The following is a 16,059-nucleotide window of genomic DNA, read 5'->3' on the forward strand; positions in this document are numbered from 1 at the left end:
GCTGCTGAGATGGCCAGCCCCGAGCAGCCAGACACATGCCGTGGGTGGGGGTGGGGGGTATGGGGCGGCCGCTGCTGAGACGGCCAGCCCCGAGCAGCCAGACACATGCCGGGGTGGGGGGTATGGGGCGGCCGCTGCTGAGACGGCCAGCCCCGAGCAGCCAGACACATGTCGTGGGTGGGGGTGGGGGGTATGGGGCGGCCGCTGCTGAGATGGCCAGCCCCGAGCAGCCAGACACATGCCGTGGGTGGGGGGTATGGGGCGGCCGCTGCTGAGACGGCCAGCCCCGAGCAGCCAGACACATGCCGTGGGTGGGGGTGGGGGGTATGGGGCGGCCGCTGCTGAGATGGCCAGCCCCGAGCAGCCAGACACATGCCGTGGGTGGGGGTGGGGGGTATGGGGCGGCCGCTGCTGAGATGGCCAGCCCCGAGCAGCCAGACACATGCCGTGGGTGGGGGTGGGGGGTATGGGGCGGCCGCTGCTGAGACGGCCAGCCCCGAGCAGCCAGACACATGCCGGGGTGGGGGGTATGGGGCGGCCGCTGCTGAGACGGCCAGCCCCGAGCAGCCAGACACATGCCGGGGTGGGGGGTATGGGGCGGCCGCTGCTGAGACGGCCAGCCCCGAGCAGCCAGACACATGTCGTGGGTGGGGGGTATGGGGCGGCCGCTGCTGAGATGGCCAGCCCCGAGCAGCCAGACACATGCCGTGGGTGGGGGTGGGGGGTATGGGGTGGCCGCTGCTGAGACGGCCAGCCCTGAGCAGCCAGACACATGCCGTGGGTGGGGGTGGGGGGTATGGGGCGGCCGCTGCTGAGATGGCCAGCCCCGAGCAGCCAGACACATGCCGTGGGTGGGGGGTATGGGGCGGCCGCTGCTGAGACGGCCAGCCCCGAGCAGCCAGACACATGCCGTGGGTGGGGGGTATGGGGCGGCCGCTGCTGAGATGGCCAGCCCCGAGCAGCCAGACTTCCATGCCGTTGGTGAGGGGTGCAGGGCGGCCGCCGCTGAGATGGCCAGCCCCGAGCAGCCAGACACATGCAGCAGGTGGGAGGGGGGTGCGGGGCCGCCGCCACTGAGCCGGTCAGCCCTGGCGGCCATACTTCCATACCGCGGGTGGGAGGGGAGTGCGGGACGGCCATCGCTGCAATGACTAGCCGGCCAGACATTATCTCCTATATATTTGGCCAGATCTGTGGCTCTATGACTGACTCCGCCCAGTGTTGGGACTCCGCCCAGCATTATACACACAGTCACAGATCTGGGCTAATATATAGGAGATTTTAGACGCATATACACAAAAATCACAGAATTCACCACTCACCACAGTGGTATCCGTTCAGATGGTCGACCATGTTATGGTCTACAGTCATTAGGTCGACCACTATTGGTCGACATTGACATGGACACATGGTCGACACATGAAAAAGTCGACCTGAGTTTTAAAAAAAATATATATTTTGGGGAACTTTTTCATACTTTACGATCCACGTGGACTACGATTGGGAACGGTAATCTGTGGCAAGCGCAGCGAGCCACCTTGCCCGAAGCATGGCGAGCGAAGCGGTGCACTAATTGGGGTTCCCCATCACTTTACGCAGAAAACGACACAAAAAAGTAAAAAAAAAACTCATGTCGACCTTTTCATGTGTCGACCATTTGTCCATGTCGACCAATAGTGGTCGACCTAATGACTATCGACCATAACATACCGGAACACACCACAGTATACTGGGGTTTTAGTTCATGGGACGCCATTTAATTCTAATGTGACAGCAGTTGCCAGGTTGATAATTCGGAGCAATACCCCAGACCGCACAAATAACCCGGTATCAATCCGGTATATTGCTGGGCTGCGCGGGTCACTGTGCAGTGTGAAAGGGTCACTCCCGAATTCCCAGGTCACCTGAACCAGGAATAAAGAAGGGTTATTACCAGGTCAGGTGCAGGGTGAACGGGTTACCCTGGTCAATGCGACCCGGTACCCGTACACAGCATAAAGAGAGGTGGCGTGAAGATGAAATTATCTCCCAGCGCCGCCCCCGATGGCGCAGCATATTGCCGGGTCAGGAAGCCAGTTCTCAGGGGTCAATGCGGGGTCGCACCCAGGAAGGACCCATTTCCAATTCCTGGGCGTGACCCGGCATTAGCGATCTGAAGGCGTTATAATAGAGTAGGACTTGCAGTGAAATGGGGTCCCTTGATGTTGGGCTGCAAGTAGGGATGGCCATCGACCATCGATGGTCTATGGCCGATGTAGAATACTTTAGCCGTCGATGGTGGAGAACCAGATGGTTTGCTGCCATCGATGGTAAAGCCCAACCAGATTCCCCCCAAATACACAATGCAGAGCTTATTCTGGTGTCCATCACCCCCCAAATACACAATGCAGAGCTTATTCTGGTGACCATCAACCGCCACATATACAATGCAGAGCTTATTCTGGTGACCATCACCCTCCACATATACAATGCAGAGCTTATTCTGGTGTCCATCACCCCCCAAATACACAATGCAGAGCATATTCTGGTGACCATCAACCGCCACATATACAATGCAGAGCTTATTCTGGTGACCATCACCCTCCACATATACAATGCAGAGCTTATTCTGGTGACCATCACTCTCCACTTATACAATGCAGAGCTTATTCTGGTGACCATCACTCTCCACATATACAATGCAGAGCTTATTCTGGTGTCCATCACCCCCACATATACAATGCAGAGCTTATTCTGGTGTCCATCACCCCCACATATACAATGCAGAGCTTATTATTGTGCCCATCACACCCCCATATACACAATGCAGAGCTTATTCTGGTGAGCATCACCCGCCACATACACAATGCAGAGCTTCTTCTGGTGACCATCACCTGACACATACACAATGCAGAGCTTCTTCTGGTGACCATCACCCTCCACATACACAATGCAGAGCTTATTCTGGTGTCCATCATTCCCCAAATACACAATGCAGAGCTTATTCTGGTGTCCATCACCCCCCAAATACACAATGCAGATCTTATGCTGGTGTCCATCACCCCCCAAATACACAATGCAGAGCTTATTCTGGTGACCATCAACCGCCACATATACAATGCAGAGCTTATTCTGGTGTCCATCACCCCGACATATACAATGCAGAGCTTATTCTGGTGTCCATCACCCCCTCATATACAATGCAGAGCTTATTCTGGTGTCCATCACCCCCAGAGCTTATTATTGTGCCCATCACCCCCATATACACAATGCAGAGCTTATTCTGGTGATCATCACTCGCCACATACACAATGCAGAGCTTCTTCTGGTGACCATCACCTGCCACATACACAATGCAGAGCTTCTTCTGGTGACCATCACCTGCCACATACACAATGCAGAGCTTCTTCTGGTGACCATCACCCTCCACATATACAATGCAGAGCTTATTCTGGTGTCCATCACCCCCACATATACAATGCAGAGCTTATTCTGGTGACCATCAACCCCCACATATACAATGCAGAGCTTATTCTGGTGGCATCTCATACAATACAGATGCAGACCCTACTGTGACCCACCCCAACACACCACTAGTCACACACTTAGTCCTCAAGGCACCTTAACAATCCAGGTTTTAAGGATATCCATGTTTGAGCACAGATGTTTCAATAAAATTGGCTGAGGTCCTCATTAAGTTACCAGTACCAGCATGAATGTAGCCTTGAATCCAGGACAGCTAGGGTGCTTCAGGGCCCAAGTATGGGAAACATTAGCATACTGTAGACCATATTCTAGTGAGCCCATCCCCCCAGTACAATGCAGAGCATCCTAGATCTCAAATGCACTGCATAAGTGTTCTGCTGATCTCTACCCCTGAATACAGTGCACCCCCAGCCAATGCAAAGCTTACACAGATAACATGCAGACGCCAGGCTGGTGACTAGGCCAGAGGTCTGTATATCAACTAGTAGCACTCACCTGGCTTCATCCAGTGATCATTAAAAGCAGCTATGGCTGGATGGGTGGGGTCCTGGGCCAAAATAATGGAAGTCATATTCAGCCAGCGGCAACTTGCACGTGCACCTCCTAGTGACCGGAGGGAGAATTCCTTGCTCTCTCGGGAGATATTCATGAGTATCACAAATATTCCGGGAGAATGGGCAACTGTGATTCCTCTGATCCAGCACTTATACTCAGAGTAGGCAGAAGAAATGGCCAGCCTGTTCATTCCCAATAAACTAAAGATGTCATTGAGGCATGAGGCACCAGTTGCCTCAAGGTACAGTGAGGTCTCTAGTTACTGGAGGAATAATAGGCTGCATTGGACCACAGGTCGGCGACATGCCCTCTTTCATAACGAGGTGAGGCACCTGATCAGCAATGATCTTTATTTGCAGTTTATTGGGGACTAGCAATTCCATCTTTCCAGTTTCCCTGGCTCTGACAGCGTTATACAATGGGGATGACTGCATTATACTGTCCTCTTTCCAATAAATCTACTTCTGTCTGGGGGAAATAATGCAAATGTTCATGGAACTTAGGCTGCTGCCTGGGTCCCCATCCTGGTGCTGCCGAACCTCCAGATTCATCAACAAGGAGGAACAATTCTGATTTTCCCACGCTGAGCCATCAATCGTCAATGATTCCAAACCATCGATGGTCTGTGGCCAATGTCAAATACTTTTACCATCGATGGAGGAGAACCAGATGGTTTCTCACCATCGATGGTAGCTGTGGGTCCGACGTTTGTTCTGATTATTCTGCTATTTACCACTTAACTGGCTAATATTTTTTCCAAAAACCCTTCCGAAACTGTCTGTTATTGTTATGATTGAATTAGGGTAACAATATTTATGTAAAACATATACAATGTAATTTTCTTAAAATAAATAAATTGTAAACATTTTTATAAACATTAGTTTAAGCATAGTGTGGCAAGGAAGCCACAGTGACACAGTTGAGAGGCGATACTTACCACCTGGTAACCTGGGTGTAATGTGTTTAGCAGGTCTGGTCCGGGTTTTGCAGCCTGCTTTGAACAACATGCATGTAATCAGCAGCACCGGGGAACTTGGCTTAAACCTCAGCTGGAAACAGAGTTCAGGGCTCCTGATGGTGAACTAGTCGCCCAGGTGATAGGCCAGGGGGTGGCTACTGTTAGGGGTCCTGGAAGGCTGTGACACTTGCATTTTGCTAAATCTTTCTGTAAACTGTTTTAACCTGTAACCTGCTTATGAACTGCTGTCTGTGGAAGCTGTAGAAAAATAAACCCTACATTTGGAAATTTTACCCGGTGTATGTGATTCTTGTCACAATAGAAGGCTGACATATTGGTCCACCGATGATCAGAACACTGCATGCCATCGCAACTTTACATTTTCCCATTGGCTGCACCTCTCTGCAGGTGCACAGTGCCGCCGGCTGCCCGTTCTCTGTGGTCAGCAGTGATTGGCAGGCACTGGGGGAGGAGCCGTGAGTAAAGGGGGGCGGGAGGTCCCTCTAAGACTGGCGGCTGCTGTGTGCAAAAATGCACTCTAATGAGGAGGGGAGAAATGAGTTACACGCCCAATCTGAGCAACAGAGGAACGTAGGCCGCAGACAAGATAGAGAGGGGATGCAGTATCACACGGGAATAAGAAATAGGTTAAGGAGTCGGCAGAATAACACAACTTAAAAAACATAATATACAGTGGCGTAACTAGAAGTTTTTCTTCCCCAAGCCAAAAATTTCTTCGGCGCCCCCCCCCCCCCCCCCAATCCCCCATAATTGGCACTATGAAAGGGACAAACATGCGCGCGCCGAAGGAGCGCGCCGTCAAAAAGGGGGCGTGGCTTCACTGGAATGGGCGTGGCTTTGCATAAAGGGGCGTGGTATTGCAGGAAAAGACTTCCTTATACCCCAGTTTTCCAACCTGCACGCCCAGACGTTAGCCACCACAGGAAAGAAACATAATCCTGATTCATGCCCCTTACATTATTTGTCATTTTTCCTCCTTATAGTAATGCCCAGTATACATTATGCCACATACTGCAATGGCCCTTAGACATTATTCCACGCACAATAATGCACATGACACAATATGCACACACCATAATGCCCCCGACACATTATGCCACACACCGTAATGCCTGTGACACATGACGACAGGAATCGCAATGCCCGTTATACATTATGCTACACACTGCAATGCCCCTGATACATTATAGCACATACAATGCCTGTGACACATTATGACACACACCGCAATGTCCGTGATACATTATGCCACACACTGCAATGAGCCTGAGACATTATACCATATATCACAATGCCCGTGATATAGTATACCATACACCGTAATGCCTGTGACACATACTGCAATGCCCGTTATACATTGTGCCACACTGCAATGCCCCTGAGACATTATACCACATACCACAATGCCCGTGATATAGTATACCACACACCGTAATGCCTGTGACACATTATGACACACACCGCAATGTCCGTGATACATTATGCCACACACTGCAATGAGCCTGAGACATTATACCATATATCACAATGCCCGTGATATAGTATACCATACACCGTAATGCCTGTGACACATACCGCAATGCCCGTTATACATTATGCTACACTGCAATGCCCCTGAGACATTATACCACATACCACAATGCCCGTGATATAGTATGCCACACACCGTAATGCCTGACACATTATGACACACACCGCAATGTCCGGTATACATTATGCCACACACCGTAATGCCCATTACACATTAAGTTCTACAGTAAGGCTTCTAATTACTTTTAAATTACCTGCTCGTTGCCAGGGGTTTCATGCTCTTGGTTCCATGCACGGTGCCAGGGGTTTTCATGCTCAGGGTGTCATGCTCGTTGCCAGGGGTTTCATGCACTGGGTGTCATGCTTGTTGCCAGGGGTTTCATGCACTGGGTGTCATGCTCGTTGGTAGGGGGTAGTGCTTGTTGCTAGGGTTGTGCTCCCAGTGTCACATATGTCCCCAGTGCCAGGTACTCACATGCCCCCAGTGCCATATATAGCCCCCCCCCCCAGTACCACATATGCCCCCAGTGCCAGATATTCCCCCACAGTGCCAGGTGCTCACGTGCCCCCAGTGCCAAATATAGCCCCCCCCCCATGTGCCAGGTACACATGCAGTGCCATGTATCCCCCTCAGTACCCCCCCCCCAGTGCCTTATATGCCCCCTCTCAGTGTCCCCCCCCCCCCGCTGCTGTGTAGGAGGGACACGGAGGGCACAGCGCGCGCCTCTCTCATGTCCCTCCTGCATCTCCGTCTCTCTGGTCTAATAAAGGAAGTGCCGGTTCGTGGGCACTTCCTTTATTAGACCAGACGGACGGAGACGCAGGATGGACACGGGAGAGGCGCGCGCGGCGCGCTGCTCCCTCCGTGTCCCTCCTTACAGCAGGGAGGGAGAGGAGACAGCATATTGACATGCGGACGCTCGTCCGCATGTCAATCTGCTCTAAATCAGTGGCGGCGGCGCCCCCGCAGCCCCTCGCCCCCAAGCCACCGCGAGGGCTGCGGGGGCAGTAGTTACGCCACTGATAATATATATAATTAAAAACTAGCATCAGGGCTTGTGTGATATGTCTGATAGTGTGATTGTACACAGACGGTGCAGGGCTCACTATCTTCCCTGTGTGTATAGTCAGCAGAGCCGGAACTAGACTTTTTGGTGCCCTGTGCTAGAGAGAGCATTGGCGCCCCCACTCCCCACCCCATTTTTGATTGATAGATAGATAGATTACACACTTGAACTTGAGGGCTTGTTGTTATTCAGTTACAATACCCTTTATTAAATAACACATTTCAATACACTGCCATACCCAGGATTCAAACCTATAACCTGTTGCATTCTAATCAAACACCCTACTCATCGAGCTATGTGAACCTGCATAAAAACTATTGAACACTATATGAAGCTACTGGTACTTTGTAAAAAATTTTTTATCAGCTTTGCAATTCATCAGATCTATGTAGTGTGCAGCCACACATCCAATCCCTTCCATCCACACGACATAGATCTGCTCAGCCGCAATGCCGATCATTTTTTTCAAAAAGTACAAGGTAAGCTTCAAATAAATTCTCTACCTTAGAATTATCTACCTTTCTATACAAGGGCAGATAGCTCAATGAATAGATTATCTGACTGCAATGCCACAGGCAAAGGGTTCGAATCCCGGGTATGTCAGCATCCTGAAATGTAATAAAGGACAATGTGACTGAATAACAAAGAAATCTCAAGTTTAGTTCATGAATGTTGCACAGGTATTAGTGACAGAAGGGGTCAGGGTAGGCAGTCAGGAGATGCTGGGCGTTAAAGAGGGAAAAAGCTGCAAGTAAAAGTGCCGCCAACAGCGCCCCCTACCCTGCAGCGCTATGTGCGGTGCCCCCTCCCGCACACACCTAGTTACGGCCCTGATAGTCAGTGGCGCTGACCTGGGCTAGTGCGTTTCCATCACAGCTTCAGTTTGCGCCACAACTGTCATAGCCCTGAGTGACGTAGAATGGTGGGGACGTGTCATGGTGAAAGTGGGTGTTGCCTAAGTGCTGTAAGATGCTTTTATGTAATTACTGCAGAGCACAGGAATTCCTAGTTAACCCTCTCTATGGACGAACGATCCAAGGTCAGGCGACAAAAAAACATTGACGCAGCCAAAATATCATACTGGTAGCACTGGTCCAAATATCACCTAATATCAGACTACAAGCATCAATGGGGGGGCAGTCTAAATGGTGCCCATCAAGGCTAATTACAGGTGAAATAGCATCTCTCCCATTGGGCAGGTAGATTTATGAAATTTATTATTACCAGTTACTTATATAGCGCCAGCATATACCGTTGTGCTTTACAGTTGCGAAGACATTTGATGTTTTTAAATAGCCCCGCAACAGTGTTTCTGCCTGTCATGTGCTACAGTAGAACAGCGCCACCTACAGCCCCTACGTACAGGGGCCCTCATTCCGAGTCGTTCGCTCGGTATTTTTTTTCGCATCGCAGCGTTTTTCAGCTTAGTACGCATGCGCAATGTTCGCACTGCGACTGCGCCAAGTAAATTTGCTATGAAGTTAGGATTTTTACTCACGGCTTTTTCATCGCTCCGGCGATCGTAGTGTGATTGACAGGAAATGGGTGTTACTGGGCGGAAACAGGCCGTTTTATGGGCGTGTGGGAAAAAACGCTACCGTTTCCGGGAAAAACGCAGGAGTGGCCGGAGAAACGGGGGAGTGTCTGGGCGAACGCTGGGTGTGTTTATGACGTCAAACCAGGAACGACAAGCACTGAACTGATCGCAGATGCCGAGTAAGTCTGGAGCTACTCTGAAACTGCTAAGAAGTTTGTAATCGCAATATTGCGAATACATCGTTCGCAATTTTAAGAAGCTAAGATTCACTCCCAGTAGGCGGCGGCTTAGCGTGTGTAACTCTGCTAAAATCGCCTTGCGAGCGAACAACTCGGAATGAGGGCCATGGTTCACTATGTCTCTTTCCTGGCTCTTTCTTGTGATTCTGCCCCTACACAGGCAATAAGCATTATGCAGATGTATTAGTAGTGTTCCTCTCTAGGCCCGGTCTCCATATAGCACTGTGACTATCTATGGCTCTCTCTGTACATATGCAATTCCATCCAGTCACATGTATCAGCTGGTTTCTGCACAGTAATAAACTGGTAACACTGTAGCAGAGTTGTTCTATCTGTTCTAGCATCGCCACCTGCTGGCTCTAGGTGGTACTGCAGTGTAACTTACCAGCTGTACGCTAGTTATTGCCTACTGAACATAATAAATTAATCGACCCAAAAATGTGAACCCTCCATTATATTTAATCAAGAGCGCATATGAAATACACAGGTTCTGGGGTTGGCTGACTTTAAGTCTGCATTCTCCCTGGTTTTAATCAGCGGCAGAACCTGTGTAACTCATGTGTGATTAAAGGGGTATTACTGCAAGCGCTGTACTGGAAGCAGGTTCCTCTTCTGGGACCTGACCTGCACAGGCTGTCATTGTGCTCTAGAGACAATGGGGGTCATTCCGAGTTGATCGCTCGCTAGCTACTTTTAGCAGCCGTGCAAACGCATTGTCCCCGCCCACGGGAGAGTGTATTTTCGCTTAGCAAGTGTGCGAACGCCTGTGCAGCCGAGCTCTGCAAAAACATTTTGTGCAGTTTCTGAGTTGGCTAGAACTTACTAAGCTCTTGCGATCACTTCAGCCTGTCCGGTCCCAGAATTGACGTCACACACCCGCCCTCCAAACGCCTGGACACGCCTGCAGTTGGGAGTTTTCTGTCACTGCTGTTCTGCTTAGCAGAGCAGCGGTGAATAGAAGCTGTGCGTCTATTCACAGGTGACAGAGGGAGAGGGGGCATACCAGCAGCTCAGAGAGCGCTGGGCATGCCCCCTCAGTGACGGTAAAAGGGGTGTGACTCATGATCGTGGCTCTTCTGCAAGGCCACGCCCCCTTTCATATAGGCCATGCCCCTTTTAGGGCGCGTTTGCGCGCGACAAGGTCCTGCTTTGTGATTTTAAGAAGTTGGGAGGTGTGTAATGTTACAGCGCAGCACCCGGCTTCCTGTCACTGCGGAGGAGCCGGCATTTTGTGCCACCCCTGGAAGGGTGACTCCTGGGTGCGACCAACATCCCCCTTGTGTCACCTCTGCTTATATACAGTATATCAGGGGGGCTGGGCGCCTCAGGTCTCTAGCTGTTGCAGAACTACAAGTCTCAGATTGACGTTCCAGCTGTATAAAAAAAGTAAGTGGTTACCCCACTGTCATGGAGCTACAGGTCCCTGCAAGCTTGCTGGTATCTATAGTTCAGCACTGCCAGTGTGCTGAGCAGAGTACAGAGGGGTGGGGCACCTGAAATATCCTCGGAAGCCACTAACCACAGAATCTGCCACCTCATCTCCACCCATCTTCCTCTGCCCACTCACCCTCCTCACCCTCTATTTACCGTCCTTCCCTTTCACATGATTGTAGTGCGTTGGGTATGATATGTCATCGTAGATAGTTAAGAAATACGGACATGTTAGAATTACTGTATACTCACCTGTTTTTGGAAAAGCATTTCAGGGAGACTTCGGAAACAACATCTATGAGCGCGGTGTTAAAGTGGACGCACGCTGCCTGAGAGGCGTGTCATACAACCGACTCCAAATGTATGTGAGCCCCATAGCAGTTATAGTCTGGCACATAAATATACGAGGGTGATTCAATAAGTAAGGTCACAAGACCTCTCAGGTGTGTAATGTTCTCTATTTCATACTAATTCCCCTCACGGCCGTTACCCTGCACCTCATATCAGTCACACTGTCCCAGCATCAGGTGTAAGATGGCGGAGAGACATGCCCACATATTGAGGTGCGCAGTGCGATCAGATTCTGCGTCTAATGGGCTTATCAGCAGCTGACATTCATCACCAACGTGTCGCGGTGTACGGAGATAACGTCATGTCCTGCAAACAGGTTTGGGAGAGATGGAAGGAAAAAGGGAAGATGTGAGTAAGGGCAGGGACCATGGGGAGAGAGAAATGGGAGGAAGAGGAAGGAAGGGGGGGGGGGGAGAGATGGGAGGAATAAGGGAAGATCGGAGGAAGAGTGAGGACTGGGGACAGAGAGATAGAGATGGGAGGAAGAGCGGGGACCAGCGGGAAAAAAAGAGAGAGATGGCAGGAATAAGGAGAGAAGGGAGGGGGGGGGGAGATGGGAAGAATAAGGGGAGACGGGGGACGATGGGAAGGACTGAGGAGAGAGAGAGATAGAAGGAATAAGGAAGATGGGGGATGGAGAGAGAGAGAGATGGGAGTAATAAGGGGAGAAGGGAAGGGAGGGGGGAGAGAGAGATGGAAAGAATAAGGAAGATGGGAGGAAGAGGACGGACGGGGGGGGGGGGGGGGAGAGGGATGGGAGTAATAAGGGGAGATGGGGGATGATGAGAAGGACTGGGGAGGGAGAGAGAGATGGGAGTAATAAGGGGAGAAGGGAAGGGAGGGGGGAGGGAGAGAGAGAGAGATGGAAAGAATAAGGAAGATGGGAGGAAGAGGACGGACTGTGGGGGGGGGGGGAGAGAGAGATGGGAGGAATAAGGGGAGATGGGAAGGGAGGGGGAAGAGAGATAGATGGGAGAAATAAGGGGAGATGGGGGATGATGAGAAGGACTGGGGAGGGAGAGAGAGAGAGAGAGAGATGGGAGTAATAAGGGGAGAAGGGAGGGGAGAGAGAGAGAGAGAGAGAGATGGGAGAAATAAGGGGAGAAGGGAAGGGAGGGGGGAGAGAGAGAGATGGAAAGAATAAGGAAGTTGGGAGGAAGAGGACGGACTGGGGGGGGGGGGGAGAGAGATGGGAGGAATAAGGGGAGAAGGGAAGGGAGGGGGGAGAGATAGAGATGGGAGGAATAAGGGGAGAAGGGAAGGGAGGGGGTAAGAGAGATAGATGGGAGGAATAAGGGGAGATGGGGGATGATGAGAAGGACTGGGGAGAGAGAGAGAGAGAGAGATGGGAGTAATAAGGGGAGAAGGGAAGGGAGGGGGGAGAGATAGAGATGGGAGGAATAAGGGGAGAAGGGAAGGGAGGGGGGAGAGAGAGAGAGAGAGAGAGAGATGGAAAGAATAAGGAAGATGGGAGGAAGAGGATGGACTGGGGGGGGAGAGAGATGGGAGGAATAAGGGAAGATGGGGGATGATGAGAAGAACTGGGGAGGGAGAGAGAGAGAGAGAGAGAGATGGGAGTAATAAGGAGAGAAGAGAAAGGAGGGGGGAGAGAGAGAGATGGAAAGAATAAGGAAGATGGGAGGAAGAGGACGGACTGGGGGGGGGGGAGAGAGAGAGAGATGGCAGGAATAAGGGGAGAAGGGAAGGGAGGGGGAAGAGAGATAGATGGGAGGAATAAGGGGAGATGGGGGATGATGAGAAGGACTGGGGAGGGAGGGAGAGAGAGAGATGGGAGTAATAAGGGGAGAAGGGAAGGGAGGGGGGAGAGAGAGAGATGGAAGGAATAAGGAAGATGGGAGGAAGAGGATGAACTGGGGAGAGAGAGAGATGGCAGGAATAAGGGGGGAAGGGGAGGGAGGGGGAGAGATAGAGATGGGAGGAATAAGGGGAGATGGGGGATGATGGTAAGGACTGGGGAAAGAGAGAGATGGGAGTAATAAGGGAAGAAGGGAAGGGAGGGGGGGGAGAGAGAGAGAGATGGGAGAAATAAGGGGAGAAGGGAAGGGAGGGGGGAGAGAGAGAGATGGAAAGAATAAGGAAGATGGGAGAAAGAGGACGGGGGGGGGGGGAGAGAGATGGGAGGAATTAGGGGAGAAGGGAAGGGAGGGGGAAGAGAGATAGATGGGAGAAATAAGGGGAGATGGGGGATGATGAGAAGGACTGGGGAGGGAGAGAGAGATGGGAGTAATAAGGGGAGAAGGGAAGGGAGGGGGGAGAGAAAGAGAGATGGGAGAAATAAGGGGAGAAGGGAAGGGGGGGGGGAGAGAGAGAGAGAGAGATGGAAGGAAGATGGGAGGAAGAGGACGGACTGGGGGGGGGGGAGAGAGATGGGAGGAATAAGAGGAGAAGGGAAGAGAGGGGGGAGAGAGAGAGAGAGAGAGAGAGAGAGATGGAAAGAATAAGGAAGATGGGAGGAAGAGGACGGACTGGGGGGGGGGAGAGAGAGATGGGAGGAATAAGGGGAGATGGGGGATGATGAGAAGGACTGGGGAGGGAGAGAGAGAGAGAGAGAGAGAGATGGGAGTAATAAGGGGAGAAGGTAAGGGAGGGGGGAGAGATAGAGATGGGAGGAATAAGGGGAGAAGGGAAGGGAGGGGGGAGAGAGAGAGAGAGAGAGAGAGAGAGATGGAAAGAATAAGGAAAATGGGAGGAAGAGGATGGACTGGGGGGGGGGAGAGAGAGATGGGAGGAATAAGGGGAGATGGGGGATGATGAGAAGGACTGGGGAGGGAGAGAGAGAGAGAGAGAGAGAGATGGGAGTAATAAGGGGAGAAGGGAAGGGAGGGGGGAGATAGAGAGATGGAAAGGAATAAGGAAGATGGGAGGAAGAGGACGGACTGGGGGGGGGGGGGAAGACAGAGAGATGGGAGGAATAAGGGGAGAAGGGAAGGGAGGGGGGAGAGAGAGAGATGGGAGAAATAAGGGGAGAAGGTAAGGGAGGGGGGGAGAGAGAGAGATGGGAGAAATAAGGGGAGAAGGGAAGGGAGGGGGGAGAGAGAGAGATGGAAAGAATAAGGAAGATGGGAGGAAGAGGACGGACTGGGGGGGGGGGAGAGAGAGATGGGAGGAATAAGCGGAGATGGAGGATGATGAGAAGGACTGGGGAGGGAGAGAGAGAGAGAGAGAGAGATGGGAGTAATAAGGGGAGAAGGTAAGGGAGGGGGGAGAGAGAGAGAGATGGGAGAAATAAGGGGAGAAGGGAAGGGAGGGGGGAGAGAGAGAGATGGAAAGAATAAGGAAGATGGGAGGAAGAGGACGGACTGGGGGGGGGGAGAGAGAGATGGGAGGAATAAGCGGAGATGGGGGATGATGAGAAGGACTGGGGAGGGAGAGAGAGAGAGAGATGGGAGTAATAAGGTGAGAAGGGAAGGGAGGGGGGGGAGAGAGAGATGGAAAGAATAAGGAAGATGGGAGGAAGAGGACGGACTGGGGGGGGGAGAGAGAGATGGCAGGAATAAGGGGAGAAGGGAAGGGAGGGGGAAGAGAGATAGATGGGAGGAATAAGGGGAGATGGGGGATGATGAGAAGGACTGGGGAGGGAGAGAGAGAGATAGAGAGATGGGAGTAATAAGGGGAGAAGGGAAGGGAGGTGAGAGAGAGATGGAAGGAATAAGGAAGATGGGAGGAAGAGGACGGACTGGGCGGGGGGGAGAGATAGAGATGGGAGGAATAAGGGGAGAAGGGAAGGGAGGGGGAAGAGAGATAGATGGGAGGAATAAGGGGAGTTGGGGGATGATGAGAAGGACTGGGGAGGGAGAGAGAGAGAGAGAGATGGGAGTAATAAGGGGAGAAGGGAAGGGGAGAGAGAAAGATGGAAGGAATAAGGAAGATGGGAGGAAGAGGATGAACTGGGGAGAGAGAGAGATGGCAGGAATAAGGGGGGAAGGGAAGGGAGGGGGAGAGATAGAGATGGGAGGAATAAGGGGAGATGGGGGATGATGGTAAGGACTGGGGAGAGAGAGAGAGAGAGAGATGGGAGGAATAAGGAAGATGGGAGGAAGAGTTAGGACTGGGGGGGAGAGAGAGAGATGGGAGTAATAAGGGGAGAAGGGATGGGAGGGGGGAGAGAGAGAGATGGGAGAAATAAGGGGAGAAGGGAAGGGAGGGGGGAGAGAGAGAGATGGAAGAATAAGGAAGATGGGAGGAAGAGGACGGACTGGGGGAGGGGAGAGAGATGGGAGGAATAAGGGGAGAAGGGAAGGGAGGAGGAAGAGAGATAGATGGGAGAAATAAGGGGAGATGGGGGATGATGAGAAGGACTGGGGAGAGAGAGAGAGAGATGGGAGTAATAAGGGGAGAAGGGAAGGGAGGGGGGAGAGAGAGAGATGGGAGAAATAAGGGGAGAAGGGAAGGGAGGGGGGAGAGAGAGAATAAGGAAGATGGGAGGAAGAGGACCGACTGGGGGGGGGGGGGAGAGATGGGAGGAACAAGGGGAGATGGGGGATGATGAGAAGGACTGGGGAGAGAGAGAGAGATGGGAGTAATAAGGGGAGAAGGGAAGGGAGGGGGGAGAGACAGAGAGAGAGAGATGGAAAGAATAAGGAAGATGGGAGGAAGAGGACGGACTGGGGGGTGGGAGAGAGAGATGGGAGGAATAAGGGGAGATGGGGGATGATGAGAAGGACTGGGGAGGGAGAGAGAGAGAGAGAGAGAGAGAGAGAGAGAGATGGGAGTAATAAGGGGAGAAGGGAAGGGAGGGGGGAGAGAGAGAGATGGAAAGAATAAGGAAGATGGGAGGAAGAGGACGGACTGGGGGGGGGGGGAGAGAGAGAGAGATGGGAGTAATAAGGGGAGAAGGGAAGGGAGGGGGGAGAGAGAGAGATGGAAAGAATAAGGAAGATGGGA

General features: G+C 51.9%; 1 protein-coding gene across 4 annotated transcripts in view; it reads right to left on the reverse strand.

The window, feature by feature from the left end:
- The window catches only part of LOC134943930 (gap junction beta-4 protein-like), a 15,038-nt gene extending 10,897 nt beyond the window's left edge, over positions 1–4,141 (reverse strand). Inside the window, exon 1 of one of the 4 annotated variants that reach the window (XM_063932491.1) lies at positions 3,961–4,141. Coding sequence is in view for 2 of the 4 variants with exons in the window: in XM_063932488.1 (XP_063788558.1) it covers positions 3,688–3,786 (99 nt within the window). In the remaining 2 variants the exon portion in view is untranslated. The other 3 variants (XM_063932490.1, XM_063932488.1, XM_063932489.1) reach the window with 3 other exon arrangements.
- Between the last annotated feature and the right edge of the window lie 11,918 nt (positions 4,142–16,059).

The sequence above is a fragment of the Pseudophryne corroboree genome, chromosome 7 (assembly GCF_028390025.1).
Source record: "Pseudophryne corroboree isolate aPseCor3 chromosome 7, aPseCor3.hap2, whole genome shotgun sequence".
Taxonomy (NCBI): Eukaryota; Metazoa; Chordata; class Amphibia; order Anura; family Myobatrachidae; genus Pseudophryne; species Pseudophryne corroboree.